This window comes from Pogona vitticeps, chromosome 6, assembly GCF_051106095.1.
Source record: "Pogona vitticeps strain Pit_001003342236 chromosome 6, PviZW2.1, whole genome shotgun sequence".
In the NCBI taxonomy this organism is placed as follows: Eukaryota; Metazoa; Chordata; class Lepidosauria; order Squamata; family Agamidae; genus Pogona; species Pogona vitticeps.
In genome coordinates, this window is record NC_135788.1 from 34548040 (window position 1) to 34575145 (window position 27106).

The 27106-nt window shown below is 39.0% G+C and overlaps 2 protein-coding genes across 8 annotated transcripts in view; one reads left to right on the forward strand and one right to left on the reverse strand.

The window, feature by feature from the left end:
• Positions 1 to 17052, reverse strand: TRA2A (transformer 2 alpha homolog). 7 transcript variants are annotated; one of them, XM_078377197.1, is made up of 10 exons: positions 16826 to 17009; positions 15370 to 15424; positions 11207 to 11515; positions 10804 to 10937; positions 9648 to 9807; positions 8306 to 8494; positions 3114 to 3229; positions 2653 to 2763; positions 962 to 1029; positions 1 to 814 (listed from the first exon to the last, which is right to left on the reverse strand). In XM_078377197.1, the coding sequence occupies exons 5-10, from the start codon at positions 9678 to 9680 to the stop codon at positions 804 to 806; spliced, it is 528 nt and encodes a 175-aa protein (XP_078233323.1). In that variant the 5' UTR covers positions 9681 to 9807; positions 10804 to 10937; positions 11207 to 11515; positions 15370 to 15424; positions 16826 to 17009; the 3' UTR covers positions 1 to 803. The 7 variants fall into 7 exon arrangements, with proteins under 7 accessions (XP_078233323.1, XP_078233322.1, XP_078233318.1 ...); XM_078377196.1 differs by lacking the exon at positions 15370 to 15424 and having other exon boundaries at positions 16826 to 17045; XM_078377192.1 differs by lacking the exons at positions 11207 to 11515; positions 15370 to 15424 and having other exon boundaries at positions 2653 to 2760; positions 9639 to 9807; positions 16826 to 17052.
• CCDC126 (coiled-coil domain containing 126) overlaps positions 17016 to 27106 on the forward strand; it is a 14571-nt gene continuing 4480 nt past the window's right edge. Inside the window, exons 1-2 of the mRNA XM_020781055.3 lie at positions 17016 to 19341; positions 21162 to 21543. Coding sequence (XP_020636714.1) covers positions 21279 to 21543 — 265 coding nt within the window. The 5' untranslated portion in view covers positions 17016 to 19341; positions 21162 to 21278. The remainder of the gene's footprint in view (positions 19342 to 21161; positions 21544 to 27106) is intronic.

Below are 27106 nucleotides of genomic sequence, written 5' to 3' on the forward strand. Positions count from 1 at the left end.
TTGGTACAATTATTTATTTGAGAAGTAATAATAGTTTTTCCAATTCATACTGCCAAATACAACCTGTTTCACCACAATTTCAACACCATGTGGAACTGCTGTGAAAAAAAATATTTTCTGTATTTTGTATTTTAAGCTTGTCCTGATTATGGGGCAACAAACATATGAAGAATAATCTTCAAAAGTCACTTTAATATTTTAACCAAATTTGAAAAGTCATCCACATTAACACTAAGATTACATTATCCAACACATATCAAGATGGAATTTATATAGTGTAGGATTCTGGTCTTTCTCCAAAGAATTATTTCCAGTATTGTTAAATATGACATTAAAACTAATGAATGAACAGTCTGGCTTAGGGGTTTATATTGAATTAACTGTGCTGTAACCAAACATACTGGATACCCTCTTCCCTCAAGTAACAGACATAAGAATAAGCAGGTTATTAAAACAGGTTTTCTACTGAAAATTAACATGCAAACCTTCATTTCTCAAATTAGGTTCAACGAAAACCCCCACTTGCTTAAAAAATAAAAGGTGGGTACAAAATGTTTACTGCTTTTGGATTTCTATTTAAATTTTGCTTAAAGATATTTAAGTACACAAAACTACAACAATTACACCTGGAATATTACAATAAGAGATGGAAAATTTGTATTTCAACTGAGAAAACATATTCTAAATGAACCAAATATATTTTACTACAGTTTAGGATTATCTGCAGGGGGTCTATAGGAAAAGGTAAAGTCAGATCTTGCTGTTTAAAAACTGTATTTGCAACTGTAACTAGCTTCTGTTCTTCAGTAGCGCCCTAAAAGGAGGAAGAGAAAACATTATAGCCATTAGTTCATACTTCTATATACTTGTGTTCATAATTCCTCCCTCCAAATCAGTATTGATGCATTCCATCTGCACTCCCCTTCTGCTTCACTAGAATATATGTTTTACTTGTACTTACTTGGACTGTAGGAACGAGATCTTGACCGCGATCTATAACGACTATAGTATGGTGAAGGTGATCGTCGCCTATGAAAAAAAAAACGCTGTAGTTTTGTTGGCAGTGGCTTTTAATAACTATTTTTATATAATTTCTAAATAGTCCTTATAGAACATGTGTGCCATACAGTTTAAAATGTTAATTAATCATAAAGCGTGGAAATCCCTCCCATGGGAAGTCAAGCTGTCTCCCCACCTCCCTTGTCCTTCCACAAGCTAATGCAGAAGTACTGCTTCTATAAAGAGTATTTAACTTAATAAAGTGAGCACTGCTCTTCACATCTCTTTAAGCACATTCAACATATTTCTCTCTTCTCTCCACAGTATCCTTCCAACATATAATTGCTGTTACTGTATGATATACTTCTAGTAAAATGGTACTTTTAGCCATGACAGAACATAAAGAAAGTGGATTTGGAAGTCATGTGCTCAGGGGACATGCTATTTTATCTTTATAGTATTCGAGCACTTTTGATATGGGATCCATATTTTAACATCCAATATAAAATCTAGTTTATCTAAAACAGTGGTTTCCAATCATAGGTCCCCAGCTGCTCTTCGACTAAATCTCTCAGAAGCTTTCACCACTATATGTGCGGGCCAGAATTTTTGGGAGTTGCAGTTCAATTGCATCTGGGGACACGGGGTTGGGAACTACTACTGATCTACAAGGTACACCATCTTTTGTCATTTCTCCTCCACTTCTATCTATGTGTCTCTATCTATCTATACACACACACACACTCCATACATGACACAGATATATACTCCATACATGACACAAATATAAAAATGCTCCTATGATTATGATAAGCTACAGTACAGTGTATGTTAAATTCAGGAAAGTATTCATATTGACTATCTTTAAATGACTCCTTAATATGCAATTGTATTTTTATACTGCATCTTGTTTTCAGTTTATTTATTTATTTATTTAATTTATATCTCGCCTATCTAGTCAGATGACCACTCTAGGCGGCTTACAACGTAAATAAAATGCACATAAAATACACAATTGAATATAAAATTATTAACATAATGAACAATAGACAAATTCAACAAGATGGAAAACAAACAGTAGGGGAAGAAAGGGAAGGAAGACATCAGGGGTTAACTGGGGGGAAGGCCTGCCGAAACATCCATGTTTTTAGTTGGTTTTTAAAGGTACCCAGCGAGAGGGTCACGTGAATCTCCGGAGGTAGGTTGTTCCAGAGGCGAGGAGCCACTGCTGAGAAGGCCATGTATCTAGTTTTTTTCTTCTGGGCCTCCCTTGGCATCAGGCTCCTCAGCCTCACCTCCCGACTCGCACGAGTGACATGGGTAGAACTTGGTGGGAGTAAGTGTTCCACCAAGTATCGAGGCCCTAAACAGTTTTACTTGGCCATTTCTCTTGGCCGCTTTTATAATGTTGTTGCATTTATTTTAAAGTGCTATTTTGTCAATACCTGTTTTGACAATGTTGTACAAATTAAAAATTGGGCTATAAATGCTAGAAAGAGGCAAGCAATCATACAGATGAAAACACTGTGTTTGGTACAAGCATACTATAATGAACAGAGAAATCCTGAAATCTATGAAACAGTTATCATTATAGACAATTAACTTCATGGGGATTCTTTACTATAAATATATCATTTAAATCAGAGGGTGTACCTGTAACGGTAATCATATTCTTCGTATCTATCATATCCTCTATCATATCCCCTGTCATAATAGGAATCACGGCGACGGCCAGCACCTCCACCTCCACCTCCGCCTCCGCTACTTTGAGTGGGGAAGAAGAGGAGATACATTAAACAGATGTTCAGGATTTTGTCTGAAGGTTTATGACGGCTCACATATCTTGTGCGGTCTCTCACTCAGGGGACTGATGAAATCTTCACTAACTTAACTTTAGAAATTATTTAAAACAGAATTGAATACTCTCAGACCATCCCACTGGACCATGCACACATATTTAAAGACCATTGATTAACTGGCTTTCAGAAACAATAGGTTGAAAAAAACATAGTGATTAAATTAAGAGATACTCACAGAAACAGAACTCTTTTAGATGAACTTTTAAATGAATCATAAAACAAGAATTCTCAAAATGATGGCACTGAATTACTTACTGGGTTGGCCTGCCCATGTAAATGCCAGGGGTGGGCGTGTGTGCTCTCTTTGTGATAGAGTAATCTACCCGGATCCTCCTGCCATCCAGCTCCATTCCATTAGCATGTTCCATTGCCTGTTAGGAAAATACATATGCCTTAACTGTATTAATTAGAAGTCAACGCTCATTCTCATTAAGCAGTCAACTTGTCTATTGTTAACAGCAACCTGCTAATGAAACTAGATGGTCTCTCAGCTGCAAAATCTAAAACAGCTCCACCGACCTGGAACACTGAAGTTAGTGAAATATGATACCTTTTCAAGCCAATGTTCTGCTAACAAGAAACCTCTCCATGTATCCTTGACAGTTTAACCTTTAAAACAGCTCCCCTACCTTGAAAGTATGAAAGTACTTCCCTGAAGCATATCACATCCTTCTAGGATTTGTTCTGAGCCACAATGGGATGGGCTTATCAGAAACACACAACAAGGGAGCTTCTTGCAGAGCACATTTGGCTAGTTACTATCAGCTGGCTGCTTTCTCTTTATCCTAACATCTCGTTCACAGGACCTATTACAGCAGAGCTTAATGAAATGGCAGGTTCAGCTTATCTACTTTTTAATTACTATCTTCCGTCACCCCATGCAGCACACTCAGCCAATACATGAATAGACTAAGTATACCCTAGGATTCATTTGTGTATGTTCAGGGATGCGAGTGCTTCTATATACTTTGTATCAATTCACTGAACTGTTTCCAGTCATATTTTCAGTGATGCAAACTAGATACATTAAGACTTATGATTAGTTAAAGGAGGAAACAGTAAATCTATAGAAATATTTTAAAAAACTCATTTGGAACCATTAAGAACTGCTCTAACCAACACTCTCTTAGAGCAGTTTTTGGTTGCTGATCTCACCTACTGATGCGTGTTTTTATTGCATTACATTACACTGAATACTATTTTATAGTAATTTATGAATCAAGCATTATAACTGACTAGATTTGTTAAAAACCTAAAAACTCTACAAAGCCTATGTGTACCACACTGGCAACATTTCAGTTGTTGAATGCAAAGGCCTGGGTCCAATGAAAAACGAACTTGAAGGAAAATATCTGCTAGAGTTTTCTCACAAATACTTCTGTAAAAAGATGCAGAATAGTTAACCTCTCTTAACACAGATCCTCTTGCATTTCTCATGTTTCCATGTACTCAAGAACACTATAGCAAAAGGTGTAATCCTTTGTGTGAGAAAATACAGTGGTGCCTCGCAAGACGATGTTAATTCATTCCGCAAAAATCACTGTCTTGTGAAAACATCGTCTTGCAAAATGCGGTTCCCCACTGGAATGAACTGAAATCCGTTTAATGCGTTCCAATGGGGACAAATAATCTTTTGCAAAAATTGCCCATAGAGAAACCGTTTTGCGAAGCACCGATCAGCTGTTAAAATCGCTGTCTTGCGAAAAACCAGTCCTGAAAACACCCGTTTTGTGAGTCGCGGACCTAGCTGTCAAAATCGTCGTCTTACGAAAATCGGTCCCCAAAAAAACCCCCGTCTTGCAAAGCACGGACTGAAAAACCATATAGCAAAAATTGGCCATAGGAAACACTGTTTTGTGAAGTGCTATAGCGATCGCAAAAACTCATCATCATGCGGATTCGTCGTTTTGTGAGGTAATCGTCTAGCGGGGCACCACTGTACCACCTTCTGTCTGCACAAGAGCAATCCTATATCTACGGTATGCATAAATAAAATTTTAAAACCCCCTAAACTTAGGACTTAAGCCAATCGACAGGACAAATGTTAGTTCCATATGGTCACTGTTTACATACAAATTAACTGCAATCAAACCTAAACAATCCTTATTTAATAACAATGATAACATGCCCTTATTTAGTATAACTTTGAATCAGATTAACTGTAGGCTACATCGCCACCTAGTGACCTTGTTATTACAGAAATGTGGCCAAAAGAATTATATCCCTCCAGAGTCAAGGTTTCAAGAAAAACCTGAAATACAGTGGTGCCTCGCTTAACGAGTGCCTCGCTCAATGATGAATTCGCATAACGATGGCCTTTGCTGGAAATTTTGCTGCCTCACCTAACAATGTTTCCTATGGGGGATTTTCGCATAACGATGTTTGGGACCTTGCTTCACTTAACGATGACAGTTTTAGGTCCCCTGTTTCGCTTAACATTTTTTTTGACAACCCTGTTTTTGCTATTTTAAAAATATTCTAAAATGTTTTAAAATGTTTAAAATGCTTGGAATCGTTGGTGCACCTAATAAAACCTTCGTTAAAGTAATTTGGCTTCGTTCTGAGTCTTTTTGAATTTTTGGTGATTTTTTTTCACCATTGAAATGTATTGAATAGGCTCCTATTGGAACAGATTATCCGGTTTTCAATGCATTCCTATGGGAAATGGTGTTTCGCTTAACTATGTTTTCACATAACGATGTTTTTAATGGAACCAATTAACATCGTTATGCAAGGCACCACTGTACTGGAAACAAAGCATCACAGCCTTTCAATATATCATTACTCTAAAACCACTTAGAAGGTAATATTTTGCAAAGACCTAACAAAAAGACAACTTATTACAATCATATTTGAGATTTTCTCTGATGGCTCCACATAAATTCTGAGTACTGGAAGGGAGAAAGTATTAAGTAGTTTCAGAAATCAGACTGACAAGACAGATCAGCAGTTTTTAAAAAGCCAGCCTCAAAACATCATTTTTGAGATACAGTACTTCTCTTTTTCTAACTGACTAGTAGCCAAGCATATAAAAACAGTGACGAGAAGATCAGTTTTGAGATGTGCCGTGCCTGTTTCTGTACCTAAAAGCTCTTAACCAAACATTCTTCATAAGAATTACAGATTCAAGGAACAGTGTACAGTGGTGCCTCACAAGACGAACGCCTCGCGGCATGAAAAACCCGCTAGACAAATGGGTCTGGCTAGGGTTTTGGTGCCTCGCAAGATGAATGTTCCTATGGCCCTGCTTCGCAAGACGAAGCCCCGGGAGGCTTCTGAAAGTGGCGCTTTGCCAGGGGGGCAGGCCCGCCACCCCCCCACCCAGCACCGCTTTCAGAGGTCCCCCCTACGGCAAAGCATTGCTTTCAGAGGCTTCCCCGGGGAAAGCACCATTTTTTTTATTTCCAGCTCTTTTTCCCTGCCTAGCCCGGGGAAGCCTAAGACTCAGTGCAGATCAGCTGTGAGGCGGGGCAGGAGTGAAGAAGAGCACAAAATGGCTGCCGCCTCCCTGCTGGGTCCGGGCTCTCAGCTGTTTGGCGCTCATTTTCCGGCTTTTCGGGGGCTACCAAGGCACTGTGAGGAGCCAGGCTCAGTCTACAGTACCTGGTAAGTGACTTTATTTTAATATTTTTTTGTTTCTGACTTTTTTCCCCATAGGAACACATTAATTAATTTTCAATGTATTCTTATGGGAAAATGTGCTTCGCAGGACGAATTTTTTGCTGGATGGCATTATCCGTGGAACGGATTAATTTCGTCTTGCGAGGCACCACTGTACTATGAATCAAAATTTAGATCTCAAATGGACCAATGTTATTCCGAAGTGTTTCAGGCTAATTTTCCCTTTTTCATTGCGTATTTAGCTGATATTTAATGGCTGCATTCACACAACACTAAGCCATAGCTAAGCAAAGTCTTCCCAAGCTTTTTGTGTGCCCCACCTTAACTGTCATCATCCCCAAGTGGTATGTTTAACATATCTGGATGGCATCAGGTTAAGGAAGGCTGTCCTAGTGTTACAAGAACAAGCCACAGTTAGGCACCATCATGCACTCTTTTCACCCATGTTTAGCTCTGGCACCATCATGACAATGACTTTGCATTTTTCCTTTCACGTTAAACTTATTACAGCTTGTATTTGAGTTGTAGTTAACTTTAATTTGCTAAAATAAAATACCTTGTGTACTTTAATTTTCAACAAAGCATATCTGAAATTAATCATAGCTTGTCCAGACTTACATATCATAAATCAGTTAATCTGAAACTGAGGCTTCCAGAACAAAAAGTGGTATCTTGCCAGCACAAAGCAAACTGTTGCTCATTCTCATAATGCTTAATCACAGTTCAGCATTGGATATGAACACAGCCAGTAAGTTTTCTAATGTGATCCACTTCATCTCTTCTTGGTATCCAAAGCAAACAGCAAGTTCAGCTCTGACATGACTCAATGCATATTTTACATTATGCCAATATATATTATATAATACGCTATGTCTCATCTAACGTTCTCCTGCCCTTTCACCCAAGTCTCACCCTATTCAGAGTTAAAATCCTAATTTGGCTAATCCAAATACTGTACCTGGCTATCTCACAGTTCAGCTCAATTGCAGAAGTGGGGGGAAAAACACAAATCTATTTCCAACTGATATTTCTTAAAAGATCTTCTCATTTTAACAATCTTTCAAATCACCTCCAAGGAGACACATTCTAAATACCATTTTAAATTAAAATAACTAAAGAATAATTTAATCAATTCACTATTTGACTAATCCGTAAAGCACTCCTACATCTTCATCCTTTGCATTTCAGCAGTTATCAGCCTCATATGGACTGTAACAATTTCAATAAACCACAGCCAATATTAACCAGTTTTGTGTTCATATGTAACTGGCTACGTAGTGATAGCAGAAAGGGTCATATTTGTTACCTATGTAAGAACACAAGAAGAGCCCTGCTGGATCAGACCAAGAGCCCATCAAGTCCAGCTTCCTGTATCTCACAGTGGCCCAACCAGATGCCTCTGGGAGCACACAAAACAACTAGATACCCGTCTCCTGATACCATTCCCCGCATCTGGCATTTTGAGGTACCTTCCTTTGAAGACTGGAGAGTATACATCTCCATCGTGGTTTGTAACCTGTGATGCAGGGGAATGGTATCAGGAGACAGGTATCTAGACTTTTCCTCCAAAGATCTATCCAATCATCTTTTTAAAGGCATCCAGGCCAGATCCCATCACCACATCTTGTGGCAAGAAGTTCCACAGACTAACAACATGCTGGGTAAAGAAAAATTTCCTTTTGTATCTACTTGAAAAGAGAGGATTGCATGCAAATGGTAAGAGGATCCCTACACTTTAAATCCTTAAAACTACGAAAAAGTTTCACTTTTGATACATGGTTTAACCAAAATTTGAATTTATTCAGAAAAACGTAGAAGCATTTTACCTCTTTAGAATCATCAATTCTTTCAAAGTAAACAAAAGCAAATCCTCTTGATCGCCCAGTCCGTTGATCATACACCACGTTGACACCACTCAAAGGTCCATAGCGGGAGAAGACTTCACGAAGATCTCTCTCTGTTGTATACAAACTGAGGCCAAAGACTCCAAGACATGTATTAGGATCTGGATTAGCCTGAAAAACAAACCAAGTCAAAATTTCACACAATATCTAGAACACCATCAGCTGTAAAGAAACCTACATTTTTCCCAGATGGAGCACATTCCAATTGTTTCTTTTCAGTAATAGAGAAATAAGATGGAAATACATCCATTTGTCTACTCCTCCAATTAATCCACTTAGCAACTAGAAAAGAGAGGATCCAGAAATCCTTCCTACAGAGAACTGAGGATATGGCAGGGGTCATCTGCAGTGGTGGAAATAACTACAAACTGCCTAAGCTTACTGCTGACTTGCTAATTATATGGAACGATGGAAATATACTGGCTACATCTGGATTTCTGCCACTGATCAGACGAAAAAGGTGCATGCTACCAAAATCATGATGGTTTAGTCTTATACTGTCAAATTAGGCATTATCATTTAGTTGTAGACAACTAGAATAGAACAGTGCCTTTTGTAAATACGGTCTGGAAATGCACATTATCCTTTTTTCAGCAAACAGATTAATTCCCTCAGTATCTTAGTTCAAAAGATAGGAATTGCAGAGGAACCCTCTGGATACTTGCTTTATTCTGCCACCCACAAAGTATACTAAAGCTCACTGAACACAGTGTAAAAGATGTGATGCGCCTTCCGTTTCCATTAAGTAGCTCAAAAGCAGATAAATGAAATGACCAAATTCATGTCATTTTTTTCTTAAAGGACACAGGGTGGGTTTTAATACCATTTTAAATACATACCCATGCTGTGGCTTACATGAGGCACTAACCAAAGAATGCCCAATTGAATCTAGCTGTCTAAAAAGTCACTAATGGAAAGTCTTATAAATACATTTCAGTTTCAAAGTTGACCATACAGATAATGCAAGTAAATATTGCTGATTGTTATATATGTATATATCAAATAGAGCAAAGCTCCAATGTATGTGTGTGTGTAGGAGCGTACAGTATGGCTAGCAACACATACTGTTCTTGATCCCCACCTTTCTTTACTTGGGAAAACACTGGGGAGTACACAGCTGCAAAGTGAAAATGCAAATGTTTCTTTTCCCTTATTAACCACAAAGCCCTGGAATCTAAGGATGTTGCATCTAAGCACAAGACAAATTAGTGACAAACATTTGAAAAAGGATTGAATAATTGTTTTCTAGCCTTACAGTACATACTCTGCTGCCAGTGTGCCTTCTTCGGTTAGACATTGGAGAGTGACTACGACTCCTTCGACGCCGATATTCTGGAGTATATGATCTGCTTCGTGAGCGTCTCCTATGTGAATGGGATCTGGAGCGAGTGTAACGCCTGTGAGAATGCCTTCTTGACCTGGACCTTTGAATTAGAAATATAATTTCAGTTATACACAAACATCTGTGCACATATGCACTTATCTGATCTTCAACATCTATATGTTTGAAACAATAAATTTTATAAAACCACAAGAGCATTAAGCCATCATGTTTTCTCCTATGCCATGGGAATCATTTGCAGAATCTTTCTGTGGTGGAAAAACTTGATTTGCTAAAACATATATGTTTGTACACAGTTCTGAATTACAGTGGACTTGCTAAAGCAAAAGTGAAGATTTGCTTCTGATATTGCTGGACTGAAAATCCCATTGGTCCTAAGAAGCATATTAAATAGTGAAAAGTAATCAGACTACAGTACAACACTGCCTGCTCATATTCACTATTTCTCAGATACAGACTTAACATATACACAACCGTTCCAAAAATTTCAGAAAACAATTTTATTATCATTGTAATGTTGTAATCTCACTGGGGCTCTAACGTAGTCACAATGACATAAGGATGGGATCAGAGATCCATGGGTTGCACACAGCCATCCTTGGGCCTTTGAGGGCCCTACCCCCCCTTCTTACAAAATATTTTTTAAATAAAAAAGCCCCTTTGTGTATTCTAGAAGCCAAAATGTTCTATTTTTTAAAAATAGGGTGATGGAGAATTCTAGGGTACTCAAGAGTCCCTCAAAACATGATAGAAGTAATGCTACATCCTCTAAAGGGCAAAGAGAGATTTTCTAAGTGCTCTTTAAACTTTTTAAAAAAATATCCTTGGAGTGAAGGGCTGCATGTTGCCCACCACTGTGGCATCACCACAATTGTTGTTGCTGGTATTCTGAGTAACTGTTTAAGTCTTCAGAAAAATAGCAACACAATTCTTCAAAGGACAGTGTTAAAAATTATCAGTTTCCAAATAAATCTCTCTTCCACAAGCATTTCAAACCTGAAGGCCCAATCAACAATTCAATCATACGCAAAGAAATTTTTTTGCTGAATTTAATTTCAAACATCTCACACATAAATACCTGGATTTTGATCTTGATCGTGAGCGTGATTCAGAATGCTTAGAAGCTCTTGATGGGCTACGGGATCCTGACCTGCTCTCAGATTTTACACGAGCAGGACTCCCAGCTGGAGATTTTGACTGGGAGCGTGATTCCTAACAAAAAAAACAGTATTACAAATGGTACTGGTTCCACAAATGCCTACCTTCTTATTTTAAAAGTAATTCTATTTTATTGATTGTGCCTGGAAAACAAATGGTTAGGCAATACCCTCCAGAATAAGACTCTTTAACCCACTGTTAATATGGTAAGATTTCCTCAAATAGTTCCCTGCTTGAACCAGATGACCAATACTCTATTAACTAAGTAATCATGCAAATTCATCTACAACTTGATCATACAGACACTGGAACATAAACCATACATTTACTTAACCTAGGACCCATTCATTCTTCCAGATTCTTTTAATTCTACTTCACTCTTGCTTTCTACTTTTCTTCATTCTTCATTCAGTTTTTCATTTTTCATACTTCGTGTATTCTTCCCCAATTCAAACAATTCATTATAGCCTTAAAAATATTCAAGTGCTTCTATCTGACCAATCTTCTGTTCAATTTTTCCCCCATTCAATTTTAATTTTCTGATCTTTAACACTTTTCATTAGCCTTCTTTTATCTTGATTTATCTTCCACATTCTTGGAAAAAACTCTTCCATTTCTTCACGAACATTAACCTTAATGGAAAAAGAACATTTAGTATATTTAAGCATGTGGGGATTATAAAACTCTGCTGGAATTTCAGAATTTTATCTACCAAAATGGAATAACCAGCAGGTGAACTGCAAATAACTAGTTTATAAAAGCATTTAAAAAAATTTTTAACTGGTGTACTCAAAGAGGCTCCAATAATTAATCCACTGACTTCCTCACAGCATTTCCCAAACATTCTATATCTATTCTGCTCCCTTTTCCTAACAATACTATCTTGTCAAGTCTGTAGAATATAGATATGCACATTCAAGTGTGTTTAAGAGTTCTGTGCTAACAATTGCCTGATGTAAAAAACAAAATAAATGTACAGGCCAAGATTCAAAGACCTACATTAGGCACACAGAGGGATTCCCTATGTCATGTCTGATTTTCCCCTTTTTAATGGTGTAGTTCTATGCCCCATAAAAAATTCCTTTTAAATCTACAATTTACCATAGGAGCTCACAAGGGGTTTATGAGGGATATAGATCAAAAAAGACAAGACCAAAGCCTGATTTGAGCATGCAGAACTAAATGCAGTTCTTTGGATCCTGGCCAAAAATGCTAAATTTGATCTGAAGGTTCCGGTATGCAAATTTTTCTCTTGCATAAAATTACAATGTATATAACATGAGGCAAACTCAGGGTAAGGTTATTTTTCAGTAACAGATATAAATTCAAATTTAGTAGTGCTGTATACTTGAAGTCAGCCACAGAACTAGGACAGTTATTCTGAACTTTATCCAGGCTAGGTGTGGTATTTGCATTTTCACATTGAAATAGCATAATTAGGAAAAGTAAACAAAACCATGGATCAAGATTTAGCCTCAAATTAATTTCAACAAAGAGTCAGATGTTAATAAGACTGAACATTCATTATTTAAATTTCAAGAGTAAACATTTAAGTAAAATATATAAAAATACATTTTTTCTGTCTAATTCTCAAAGCAAACTTTGTTGCACTCGCTTCTACTTTTGTCCCTCTTTCAATCAAGAACAGTAGTTTATCATATTAATTTTATCAAATGCGATTTCAGTTTACAGTTCAAATTATTGATAGTTTCTCATTCCGGTATCAAATACCTATATTTTATTGTCCCACTTTAGACCTTTTTCATTCATACTCCTATACTGAAAAATGGAAATTATCAATGTTCAAAAATATACTCAACAGATTTACGTGCAAATTAGCAGCCTTAACATGGAAATTTGAAAAGCAGAAGTGACCAAATTATTTTCCTGCAGTTAACCAAAAATTTACCATGTAGTGTAGATCAGTTTACAAAACAAGACAATGTTACTTCATAAAATCATAGCCTTCTTGAGAAAGATAGAGGGGTGGTCCACACAAGAGCCTTGTGGCACAGTGGTTAAACTGCTGTACTGCAGCCAAAACTGTGCTCACCACCCGGGGTTCAATCCCAGGTAGCCGGCTCAAGGTTGACTCAGCCTTCTATCCTTCCAAGGTCAGTAAAATGAGTACCCAGCTCGGGGGGGGGGGGGGGGGGCAATGTGTAGCTTGCATAATTAACTTGTAAACCGCCCAGAGAGTGCTTGAAGCACTATGGTGCGGTATACAAGCAGCACGTTTTGCTTTATTTTTTTTTACTAGGGGTAGGGAATCTTTAGCCCTTCAGATGTCTTGGATTACAACTCTCATAATCCCTTATCAGTAGCCATGGTGGCTGTGGCTGCAAAAATATAGTCCATTAATAATGGCCCATCAGATAGATCCTTACAACACAGAATCACATATTGTTCAAATAATTTATTCACCAAACTAAACCAATTCTAAGCTGCCACAAGACATTACCTAGTCAGCTCCTTGCTGAACACCTTTCATTTCCGTTCCCTAAAAATATTTCTAATATTATAGTCAGAATACTTTTTCCTAAGAATCAAGGGCAATGGCCTTTCAGCCAACATTTCTCCAGGCCCTTCCTGCACATCAAAGCACAGGGAACACCAGATTAAATTCTCAAGGAGATACTGTAATCTGTTTATGTTAATAATTTTACAAATGCAGCCTTCTCATCACTATAAACTACGAATCACACTCAAGTAACCATTTGCACAACCTTAGACACACACTCTCTCTCTTTGTGTATGTATGGGGAGGGTGCAGAAGATCAATCTCAAGCTACAGGAAGATTTGTGGGTAATTTGCGTAAAACCAATTGAAATAAAGAAAGCTTGGAATAAGCAGTAAGTATTTTTGTCCAAAGACCTGTGACCTCTTCTTAGCTTGGACACTTAGCATATTTGAGTTCAGAATTCTTTCCCACTGAGCTCATGTACAGATACGTATGTATAGAACTGCAGTCTTAACTATACTGTAAGAAATTACTGAACAAGAATTGGCAAATTCTGTAGTTACTGAGTTTTCAAGACTGTGTTCTAACAAAAAGGAGTTTGTACTGTTATATACTAACACTCCCAACCAAATAAATGTACAAATCATTTGCTCTTGATATATCTCAATAAAAAGAACAATAATCTTTCTCAAGTGAGAAATTCTTTGTAACAGTCAATTTATTAATATTATTGATGTAAGAGTAAATAAATTACTTAGCACAATCTACTGAATGATTAAAACTTCACAACAGGGGAGTAGAGAAGGTTCTTGTGATACCCTTGGATCTTGACAGAAACCCAAATGACAAGGGAGCTGTCTAAGCTGCTTTTTATATGAAGAGATAAGCTAAAATTCTGTGGGTTCATTTGCAAGCTATAGAACTCTTTATCAAAACTAGCCTAATATTTTGAATTGATCAACAACCTAACTTCAGTCTCAAAACATAGAACTGAAGAGGTGCAACTTATCTATTCAGACCAAATAGCCATATAGCACTTTACAGCATAACACTATGTCTGATGGAGTAACCCATTTCAGTTTAATGTTATGTGTATATTCTAAATTCAGTGAATGAATTGGCTACAGATAAATTGCAACTGCACCAGTCTCTAAGAAAATGTGTCTAGTTTCATATCTCATCCTTTTCCCTGTTTCTTCAGAACTGATGCTATATACTTTGTCCCTTTTTGTCCCTGTTCAAAGCTACAAAACTGCACACGCTGTTTTCTCATGTTTTATCTACATTAAAGGTATTTATCCAGGATATATTTAAAACTATTCAATTTAGATTTTTAAATAATCTTTCTGCCAAGTTCAGCTGAAGTTCATATAAAATCAGAATATTTAAGGCCATATAAAATGTAATTTTTAAAAAAATGCAAAAAAAGCCATGGCCCATCAATATAGTTATTTCCAATCTTAGCTGTTAACTGTCAGAAGAAACAGATGACATTTACATCCGCTATAAAATGCCTAACAATCATTAATTTCTACCCTCACTAAGGAGCCCATGTCAGCATTCTGGGACATTAATGGCGAAAACTCCGGTTTTAGCTGCTAAATATCATTTCATAATAGGAGCAGTCTTAACCTGGTGACCACAGCTGGAATATGGGTATATACAGGCACAGGCAGTCATTAAGATGTGTTGGACCTGGGCCATGAATGGCTCTAAAGGCAGGGAGCAACATCTTGATTTGGGCTGCAAAGTTCACAGGCAGCCAGTGCAGCATCTGCCTGCTTGCTTTAAAATTAGGTAGAGGAATATAATGTAGAGTTACTGTATGCTGGTAAAAAGTGTTCCTGGGTATCATCACTACCTCTTTATCCAGAAACAAAACAGAAATCAGCAGCACCCAAGAGCTAAACCTGCTGAGATATGGAAAACATGACATTGAAATAGGCATAACTACTTCCAACCCTCCAGGATTACCCATCAACACCACCTCAGTCTTGTTTGGCTTCAGCTTCAGATTATTTCACCTCATTCACTTGTCCATTCCTTCCAGACAGTGTTTCAGCACTGAGACAGCTGTTCCTGGACTCACAGATAAGGAACACAGCACGACATGATATAATACCTAGCTCCAGAGTTCTGTGGAATTTCTTTCACAGGCTTTGTTTTAGGGATAAATGCAACAAGCACATAAATACACAAGCAGCACAGGCCCAGAATAAATCCTAATACTGAGGCTCAAAGAATGATATTTCATTCAAAAATTATTGAGTTTCCTCTGCTGTTACAGATATATCTAGCTACTTCTTAGATCTGCAGGGAAAAAAAATGCAGGTTGTGAACTATCATGTATTTTGAAGGAAAGCAGATCTTTTTCATAGTTTTGTATTCATAATAGCAATGGGGAGATATAGTTACTTTGTTTTACAGCACTGGAATGGCCAAAACACTAAACAAGCACACATACAGTCACTCTTGAGTGTAGCAGATAGAATACAGTTTTGCCAGGCAGCACTTCCAATACTATTTAAAAACATTCTGCCAGTGATTCATCTGAGAAGTTACAGTTCTCCTTTAGATAGCACTTGTATGAATAAAATCTATGGAATTCCTGCAAAACTTAATTTAAAAAACTAATAAAGGGTCAAGACAGCACAGAAAAGGCACACAGAACTATTGGTTAGAACTGTGGCAAAAAGTTCATGTATCTAATATTGCACTGTTACTTAACTACAAAGACCAGCAAAGAAAAATTCAGCTGTCATCTCTCACACAAACTAGCCGTGCTTGAAGTCCCAGGACCTTTCATTTCCAGAGATAACCTAGCGCCAATTTTCAGATCCTTTGGATACCGACCTCTGACGCTTGGCACCAAAAGGGCGCTTCTTCGCCTGCCCGCCTAGTTTCCCGATCTGCACAGGTATTGCAGGAACCCTTCTTTCCAACCCAACACACACTTGCGACTTCAACCCATACCGGAGGTGGGGGAAACGAACTTTTTTTAAAGAAATAAAAATAAAATTGAAAGAGGCATGAAGTGATCGAGGATAAGACAAGTTCAGAACCACGAAATGGGCCGGGGGGGGAGGAACCTGTGCTATGGGCGAGAAGGCGGGAGGGGGCTTCTTAATAATTCCAACCCACTAAGGGGCATGGAGAGACAGCCACAGCTGGAATCGAGGATTACGACATTTTTAATCAGGTAGAGCCTCGTATGGCAGGAAGCAAGGTGAGGGGAAGGAAAGGGCCGAGCCCCGAACTGAAATTGAAGGAATGGCTCCTGCAGGCAGGACGCGGCGCGGGCACTTCAGGTGAAGGAGCCATTTTGACCAGGAACAGCGAACCCATTTCCTGTATGACTCCGCTTTTCTTTTTTTCTTTTTTTTATCGCCCGGCTGGGAAGCCCGTTTCACCCACTTCATGCCCTCAGGACCAGGCCAGGCCTCCGATACCTCGGCCCGGATAGAACACCTCACTACTCACCCTTCCCTCAAAGTTATTCTCTTCCACGTCGCTCATGTTCACGCGTTTCTAACGCGGCAGGGGGATAAAACGAACAAGACTCTAGGCAAGGAACACTTAGCCCCGACCTTCTCTCGGAACTACCTCGAGGAAACTAGCTCTCCTCCTGCAGACAAACCTACACCTACAGCAGCGCAAAATGGCGCCTCCGCGAGAGAGGTCTGCGCCCGACACTGCGCGAGGGGCGTGGCTACAGGGCACCACACCTTCATAGGCCACAATGGAAAGGCAGGCGGTCATAAGAAGCTATGTAGCGGGAAACGTGATTGGCGCAAGCGCAATGCTGTTTCTTTTCCCTATTGGTCGGCGGGCACTGCCATAGTTGCAGTTGCTAATACATGCCTTTCCTTATTTGTTTATTGTTTTGTGTCGCGTAGATACTGTTATAACACAACGGAAACCGGAAGTCTTGTTAGCACCATTGAGACTCACTAGGTTTTATTTTTTTAAAAAAGCTTTCAGGTGTCCAAGCACACTTCTTCAGACGAAAGTCTGAAAGAAATAAACTTGGACACCCGAAAACCTATGATAAACAAAAGGTAGTTCAGGTGCTACCAGATTTCTAGTTTCTCTTATCAAAAAAAAGTTTTTTTTAAAATGTCTTTAAAAATGTCTCTAAAAACATGTTTTGGTTTATGCTAGTGAATACTTATATTGTGATGATGAGAAACTGAGGAAGCAAAAACGTTCTAAGATTTTTTTTAAAGGGAGCAAAAAAATGGGAGCAAAAAAGGGAGCCAAAAAAATGGCAACAAGACACATTCTCCTTATTTCCAGTTCTTTCTTGGCATGAAATTTTGAAACACAGTTCAACCACTTAGCTGAAAAAAAATTGTATATGCCTCAAATTAAACATTGATTTATCTAATACCATGATTAGGATATTTCCCCCTTTGAGATAAAAATATTTAGACTGGGTCTTACAATTGGAGAGAATTTAAAAAGTAGCTTGTGGTATATGCTAAACCCAAAGGAGCAGTGTTCAATATCTCACTGTAGTTTAAGATTGTAGTACACAGCTAACAAAAAATTGGTGTCAACTCTGTGGCTGCAGCTGTAAAAAGTCCAAGGTCATGTTGCACATAATGAACATAAAAATGCCAATATCATACTGTTCTTATACAATACCATGGTACGGCCACATTTGTAAAGGTTAGATTGCCACACTTGAAAAAGAATATTGTAGAGCTGTCAAAAGTCCAGAAAAGGGCAACCAAAATTATCAAGAGAATTGAGGCATTCCTTCAGAAAGAAAGCTTTCCTTTGTGGATGCTCTGTGTAAAAAAGATGAACAAAAAGTGACATAGGGAGCTGTAGAAAGTAAGTTATGTGTGGGTGATGAGATACAGTATTAGATAAGGAGAACCTTTTCTTCTTCTGAAGCCAAGGATGTATTTAACAGATTATTTAAAAAAACCAAACATCAGTTAGCTTTTTGTCTCTCCTAATACTGGATCCTAGGGTCATCCACTCAAGCTGAATGGTGAGTTTCAATAAAGATAAAAACAGGTTCTTCACCCAGCACATAGTCAAACTGTAGTATTTACTGCCTCAAGAACTGAGGGCCACCAACTTCAATGGCTTTAAAGGCTACATCCATGGAGAAAACTAGAGCCACTAATGGCAGTTATGATAATGACTACATATCATATGTACGGATTAATTTATCTAACAAAGCTTTTTGATATCATGGTTCCGTCATGTAACATATGAAGAATCAACTGCCACGAAGGAAGTGAAAAATGCTTTTTCCTCACAATGTATAAAAGCTTGACCCATCAGAGATTACAGGAGACGGCCAGAAAAGTGTTTCCATCTATAGCAGACTTTTCATAAGGGTTAAAAAGCCAATTCAAATTCCTAGGGCACCTTAAAAACTACATTAGCAAATTTTATTTGGTATAAGATTTGGTGGAGTGCAGCTGATGGAATAGGAAAGCTGATGCCAAATAAAACCTAATACTTTAAAAATGCTTTTGTTGTTGTTTTTTTCACGACGAGTCCTTGGCCTTTTAAAATGATCGAACACCGGGAATTGGGTACAAGGCAGGGACGGAAACTGAAGACCAGGAACGCGTAGCTCGGCAATACGCATTGCTTTTGCCCGCATATGGCGATTTCTCCGTCATCCCACTGGTAACCGGAAGTGAAGTCTGTTTGCAACGCGATTGCTCGGGTCTTCCTCTATGAACAGCGCAGTAAGGAGGTTCTGGCGTGGAAGAGGCGGAACTACAGTACACTGGGGGAGTTTGTTGTGTGTGCTGTCAGAGCGCTTGGCCGAGCGTGTGCAGTTGCATGGTGGCTCCATTTAGGATTGGAGAGCGTGTGATCTGGGAGAGGCGGAGGAGATTGAGGGGCCGGAAGGGCGGAGGAGTTTGCCTTTGGGGGTGGCTTAAGGCTTTGCGGAGCAAGAGATGCTGGTGGAGAGCCAACGGCCCTCTTGGGCCCCTGCGATGTTAAGCGGCTGTGTTTGTAAGGTATGGTTTAGGTAGATGTGTAACTGTCCGTATGTTTGTTTTCTCACATATATTACTGAGTTATGTGTTTTGAGAAAGCCCCACAATATATGTCGTTTCAATTGTAGAGGAATCGCAGTTGCTTGCTTTCCTTCCTAACAGCCTCAATAGTTTCGTGAAATCAGAGACCAGACCTCCCATCTCTGTTTTCCCTCATTTGCTTTAGGCCTCTTCCGAGTTAACAGCTGCGAAAAGAATACTGTACTGTACTTGGCTTTTTCTTAAATACTTCCTCTGCGTGGTTTGCCCTTTCCCGCATAATTCGTTTGTTTTGCTTTCCTGTAACAAACATTTTAACACGGTATACAGGCACAAGCTTCAGCGTTCCACAGAACGCTTTCTTTATATACTTTTATATAATAACAATGATGGTAGTACCACAACGTAAATGTTGTCTTATGGCCATCAAATGCCTGGGCGAATTGTGGCCCTTGTGTTGTTGCACCGGGACTCCCACCATTCCTCATTATTGTTTTTGCTGGCTTGGGTTGATGGGCGTTGCAGTCCAACAGTATATGTAAGGCCATGAATTCCAGGTACTGTATTAAGTATTTGCTGTTGAACAGAAGTGGAGTTTTAGCCTGTGTTGGAGGAGCTTAATTAGGCACCTCACATGCATTACTGGCTTTAATTTTTTTCCTGTTCTCAATAATAATAATTGCATGCCATCAAGTTCATTCAAAATCCTTTAAAGGATTTTCTAGGCAGGGAATACGCAGAAATGTATTCTTCTGGGGCACCCTGGGACTGCTGCTTGCCCAAGGCCACACAAACTGGTTCTTCTCCCAAGAAGCACCTGGGGATTCGAACTTTCAACCTCTGGCTCTGCAGCCAGGTACTTTTTATGTTCTTAGGTAAAGGTTCCCCTTGACATTCTTTTAGTCAGTCGTGTTCGACTCTAGGGGGCGGTGCTGATCCCCGTTTCCAAGCCGTAGAGGCAGCGTTTGTCTGAAGACAGTTTCCGTTGTCACGTGGCCAGCGCAGCTATACACGGAACGCTGTTGACCTTCCCACCGAGGTGGTACCTACTTATCTACTCGCATTTACATGCTTTCGAACTGCTAGGTTGGCGAGGAGCTGGGACAAAGCGATGGGAGCTCACTCTGTCGCGTGGATTCCATCTTACAATTGCTGGTCTTCTGACCCTGCAGCACACAAAGGCTTCTGCGGTTTAGCCTGCAGCGCCACCATGTCCCCATTTTTATGTTCTTACTATAATTAAAAATTTATCTATAAGCAACTTGATGCTTTTGATACAAAAAAGGCCATGAAATTATGTTTGACTTATTTTGTCTATTAGTATTTCATCTTTTATATTTAAATTTTAGCAGCCCTTTGCCTCAATAAGCATTTATCATTCTTTCTTTCCTCAGAAGTTTCTCCATCTTCTAAATGGTTGTCAAATGAGGGAAAGTTATTGCCACTTATCCTGATAATTAATACATCGGACTGATGAAATTAAAGTTAAATTACATACTAATTGGAGAATAAATGCATGTTTAGACTTTTAGTTTATTGATCAAATCAGGCAGCTAAAGTCACAGCCTTCTTAAACTGTATCTTATGCCCTTTGATTCTTCAAAATGTTTTTGTTTGATGCCCATGCAGTTGTATTTTGAGTATTTATGTGGTCCTAGGAGTTTATCGTAAACCTTTGGCCTGTTCTTTTGTTATATAGTATATTCTACCCAAACACATCATAAAAGTTCTTTTAGTTTTGTACCAAAATTTAATTGCAAAATGTATTTTGACTAATAACACTTATTTTAAAAATATTGCAGGAATCAAGTACATCCACTGGAAAAAGTGTACCAAATGATCTTCCCAGAAGAGCAACTAAGTTGTGAAGATTAGGAAAAACTATGATGAAAATACTGTGACTTCAGCCTTAATACCTTATGTTGACATCTTTGGTCTGTTCAGAAATGTTTTTTGCATTTTCAAGAAAAAATGTGTCCCAGAAATTGAGTTTACTGTTGCTGGTGTTTGGTTTTATTTGGGGCATAATGTTACTGCGCTACACCTTTCAGCATCCAAGGCAACAGAGCAGTGCTGAGTTGCGTGAACAAATACTTGACCTAAGTAAAAGATACGTTAGAGCACTGGCAGAAGAAAACAAAAATATAATGAATGGTGGTAATGGAGTTGCAATGGCAGGATACGGTAAGACTGAATAAATGTTCCCTGTGATTATTTGTTCATTTCTACAAATACATAAATTCTAGAAATGTATAGACAGTAACATTACAAAGCAACTTCGAAAGAAGTTATTTATCATGTTGAATTAATGTATTGTAAAGAAGGGAGTCAATAGTTAACAACATGTTACAGAAATTATATATTGTGGCTCAGAAATCACATGCTCTATTGTGGTTGAGAATCCATGGTGTCTTGTAACTGGTAAGAAAGATCTTCACATTATTAAGAGTTTATTAATAATCATATCAACATATATAAACTGTATATTGACATCTGTGTATGTTGCCTCAGATAATATGCACTGGAGATCAGAGGACCAACATGATGAAGGTCGCAATGCCATATGTAATTAACCAGGAGTGAATCTCAGCAAATTTGGGGATTAGTCTTGTCTAATTTACTCTAATATAGGGGAAATGATGTCACTGCAGTGGCGGATTGCTGCCATTTCAGTTTCTGGTAATATGCTAATCATAAGTGACCCAGAGTGTAAGTGTAGCTCTCTAATTAGCTCCAGCAATTAAGAGACCCTGCTTGGATTCTGGGTCACACACGAAGCCATCCAAATTGTGCACAATCACAGGAGGAACTCTAATTTGCAGTAATCTGCCACTACAGTGGCATCATTTCCCCTACATTAGTGTATATTACGCAAATGAATTTTGGTCATTGTAACGTGTGAAGAATTGTGCTTCCTTCGTACTTTGTGCATACCTAGTGTGGTAGTATAATCTGTGAAGATTCTCAGTCATCCAGGTGTGGTTATCTGGAAGCTGAGTCATGGCAACTGGACTTCTTTCTTGTTAGGTTGAAACATTTCACTACTCATCCAAGCAGCTTCTTCAGTCAGAGGAGAGTTGGTAGGAGATCCCTGATATATCTTGCCTTTTGGTTTCACTTCCTCCTGGTCTGAATAGGCTCGTTAGAAGGACAGAGGACTGGGGGTGAGGGATAATCCCACTTTTGCAGTCCTTCTTCACCCATTGTCACCTAGTGATCTTTCTTGTGTGTGTCCCTAATCCTTCTAGTGTGATACAGTGGACAAGGACCCAGGAGACTTGAGTTCATTTCCCTGGATCTGCCATGGGAACTTGGTGGGGAGTGGAACTGGTAAAAACCACTGCTTAAATATCTCATTTACCTTGAAAACCCTATTAGGGTTGCTATTAGTTCTTATTGACAGCACATAACGACAAGGTACTTTGTAACCTGTTACAATTAGAGAAAAGGCAATAAAATTAAATGCATATAAAAAGGGACTAGATTCCACATTAATGATATGTAAACTAGTCTTATTAAAATGTATAGAACTTTTTTTTGTCACAACTAACATAAATCCTATTAATTTTGATGATCTGTTATAGGTAGGGTAATGCTAGATTTAGCCTATAGCGCAGTAATAACTTTCTAGTCCGTGCTGCTAATTATGTGAATAAACAAAACGAAAAACATAGACGGTTTGGTCAGTTCTATTCAAGAATAAATGGAGAAGGGTAAGTGCCCAGTATATGTGTGAATATTTCTAAAAGAAACATTTGCTTAGGAAGCAAAAGAAGTATCATATGAAGAAGTAAAGTGTGTTACACCAGCGGTCCTCAACCTTTTTGGGACCAGAGACTGGTTGGAGGATTGTGGGCTCTGTGTGTGGGGGCACCCCTGTGATCGTGGGTGTGTCATGCTTGCGCGACACGCCCCTCTGCAAGTGCAAGACGCAGTGTGTGGGGGTGGAGATCCATCTCCGCAACCCAGTTCCGGGAAGTCCACAGACCAGCACTGGCCTGCAGACCAGGTGTTGGGGACCCCTGTGTTACACAACAGAATCATCTCCCTGTACTGCATTCACAGAAAAGAGATAGAGGAGCCATCAGAAGGCTAATCAATGTTTTTTTTTAAAAAAATCAAATTGATTTAAATCACAATTTAAATTTAAAAATGTCTAATGAGTAGAATTATGGATGGATGCCCGTAACATTGTACAGGAAGCAGCAACAAAAACCATCCCAAAGAAAAGGAACTGCGAGAAAGCAATGAGGCCTTACAACAGTGCAAAGATATAAAGGAAAATAATAGGGAAAAACCAGAGATGTGTTCAAGAAAATTGGAGATATTAAAGAAACATTTTGTGCAAAGATGGACAAAAATGGTAGGGACTTGACAGAAGCAGAAGACATCAAGAAGAGGTGGCAAGAATACACAGAGGAATTATACCAGAAGGACCTGGATGTCCCAGACACCCCAGATAGTGTGGTCGCTGACCATGAGCCAGACATACTGGAAAGTGAAGTCAAGTGGGCCTTAGAAAGCATGGCTAACAACACCAGTGGAGGTGATGACATTCCAGTTGAACTATTTAAAAACTTAAAAGATGACGCTATTAAGATGCTACACTCAATATGCCAGCAAGCTTGGAAAACTCAGCAGTGGCCGGAGGATTGGAAAAGATCAGTCTACATCCCAATCCCGAAGAATGGCAGTGCCAAAGAACGCTCCCAACTACCGTACAATTGCACTCATTTTACATGCTAGCAAGGTTATGCTCAAAATACTACAAGGAAGGCTTCAGCAGTATGTGGACCGAGAATTCCCAGAAGTACAAGCTGGATTTCGAAGGGGCAGAGGAACTGGAGACCAAATTGCTAACATGCGGTGGATTAGGGAGAAAGCCAGAGTTCCAGAAAAACATCTACTTCTGCTTCACTGACTACACAAAACCCTTTGACTGTGTGGACCACAGCAAACTATGGCAAGTCCTTAAAGAAATGGGAGTGCCTGACCACCATATCTACCTCCTGAGAAATCTATACGTGGGACAGGAAGCAACAGTTAGAACTGGAGATGGAACAACTCCAGTTCAAAATTGGGAAAGGAGTACAACAAGGCTGTATATTGTCTCCCTGCTTATTTAACCTACATGCAGAATACATCATGCAAAAGGCTGGACTGGATGAATCCCAAACTGGAATTAAGATTGCCAGAAGAAATAACAACCTCAGATATAGAGATAATACCACTCTGATGGCAGAAAGTGGTTCTGAGTAAGTACATTTACAGGATTTTGCAGGGTGGGTTTGGGCTGGGGGGGACATTTCTCTGCTGGGATTTTTTTGTGTGTTTTGGTGTGTTTACTTTTTCAGCCCCAATGCCTTCCAGTGGGGCTTGCTGTGCTGTTTATCTTGTTTATTTTATTTTTTAAAGCCCCTTGGGCTCCATGATCACTGCAGATGGAGACAGCAGCCACGAAATTAAAAGACACCTGCTTCTTGGGAGGAAAGTGATGAGAAACCTAGACAGCATCTTATAAAGCAGAGACATCACTTTGCCGACAAAGATCCACATAGTGAAAGCTAAGTTTTTTCCAGTAGCGATGTACAGAATTGAAAGCTGGACCATAAAGAAGGCTGAATGCCGAAGAATTGATGCTTTGGAATTGTGGTGCTGGAGGAGACTCTTGAGAGTCCCCTGGACTGCAAAGAGAATAAACCTATCCGTTTTGAAGGAAATCAACCCCGAGTGCTCACTGGAAGGACAGATCCTGAAGCTGAGACTCCAATACTTTGGCCATCTCATGAGAAGACTCCCTGGAAAAGATCCTGATGTTGGGAAAGTGTGAGGGCAAGAGGAGAAGGGGATGACAAAGGACAAGATGGTTGGACAGTGTCATCAAAGCTACCAATATGAATTTCACCCAACTCCGGGAGGCAGTGGAAGACAGGAGGGGCTGTGGTCCATGGGGTCATGAAAACTCAGACACGACTTAACGACTAAACAACAACAAGTGGGTAGAATATTCACAATAAAAATGAATATATTACCAAAGCTGGGTTTCCTCTTTCAGACAATTCTATTATTATTAAAACAAGATTTTTAAAAAAGAACTGAATATGTTAATGACCAAGTTTGGGATGGAAAAAAAAAACAAGAATAAAACTTAAGGTTCTTCAGGACAATAAAGAAAGATCGACAGTTTGGCCTACCAGATTGGATGAATTATTACAGAGCAGCAGCTCTGTCCTGGGTGAGGGAATGGGTTATTCTGCAAAATGGGAGTCTTAAAAATTGAGGGGCATGATTTTAAGGCTAGGCTGGCATGCCTACCTATGGTACCAAGATGATAAGCAATGCAAAACATTTAATTTACATTTGATCAGGAGAGCTTAATTATGGGTTTGGAAGACGGTTAAGGCACAACATTATAGAAAGATGCCATTATGTGTAGTTCCATTAGAAGCGTTCTCTGATCCGGCAAGAACAACTCAAGGGACAAACGAGAGATATGCTGAGATATTAGACAGTGATTTTAATTTAAAGAACAAAGATAAACTGGCAGAACAAGGTATTATCTTAGATTGGTGATCGATAAACTTGTTCAAATCAAGATATATAAAAGATAAAGCTACAGGGTTTCAGAAAGACAAAATACCTCTGGATAAGTGGTTGCTGGACTCAGGAAAAATTGATTAAAGGTTTAGATAATACTTTAATGGAGCAAAACATGGAAGATTAAATAGTGAAGGACTGTATGGTAAAATGGGCTCAAAATATAGGTCATAATATAGAAATAAGTGCCTGGTCACAAATCTGGGAACGAAATACTAAAATGACTAAATTTATAAGTCTAAAAGAAAATATATACAAAATGTTTTACAGATGGTATGTAACACCAGAGAAATTAACAAAAATGTATAAAATGTTTCTAATAAGTGTTGGAAATGTGAAAAGAAAGTAGGGAGCTTCTGTCCTATGTCGTGGATGTGCAGGAGGGCCAAAAACTTTTGGAAAATGATTAATGAAATAGAGAAAATTTTAGGGTTTAAAATTGCTTTGATACCAGAAATTTTCTTATTGAATACAGTGGTGCCTCCACTTACCAACATCCCTACTTACGACCATTTCGAGTTATGACCAGTTCCGGCTGCAAAATTTTGCTTCTACTTGCGACTGGAGCTTCCACTTATGAACAGAAAAAGGTGGGGAATTCAAATTTCTAACTGTAGGTGGCGATGAGGCTGCTTCTTTGTAGCTCCTTCGTTCCCACGGTTAAAGAGTGTGCATTGGAGGAGGCTTGGTACTACCTGGCTTCTGCTTCTGAGTGAGCATTTGTGTGTTTGCAGGGAGGCTTGGGACTGCCTGGTAAGGTAAGGTGCTGTTTTCTGCTTTTAAAAACTGTTCTGGGTGTTTTTGCAGTGTGGTTTTGGGCTGGGGTGTATGTTTCTGTGCTGTGAGGGGTCTTGGGGGGTTGTTTTTTGGTGTTCCCCCTGTTTTCGATGGGTCTTGGGGGGTTTGGTTGCTTTTTGGAGTATTTTTTCCCATTTCTGATGGATCTTGGGGAATTTGTTTGTTTTTTCGTCATCGTTTAGTCATGTCTGACTCTTCGTGACCCCATGGACCAGAGCACCCCAGGCCCTCCTATCTTCCACTGCCTCCCGGAGTAGTGTCAAATTCATGTTGGTTGCTTCGCAGACACTGTCCAGCCATCTCATCCTCTGTTGTCTCCTTCTCCTCTTGCCGTCACACTTTCCTAACCTCA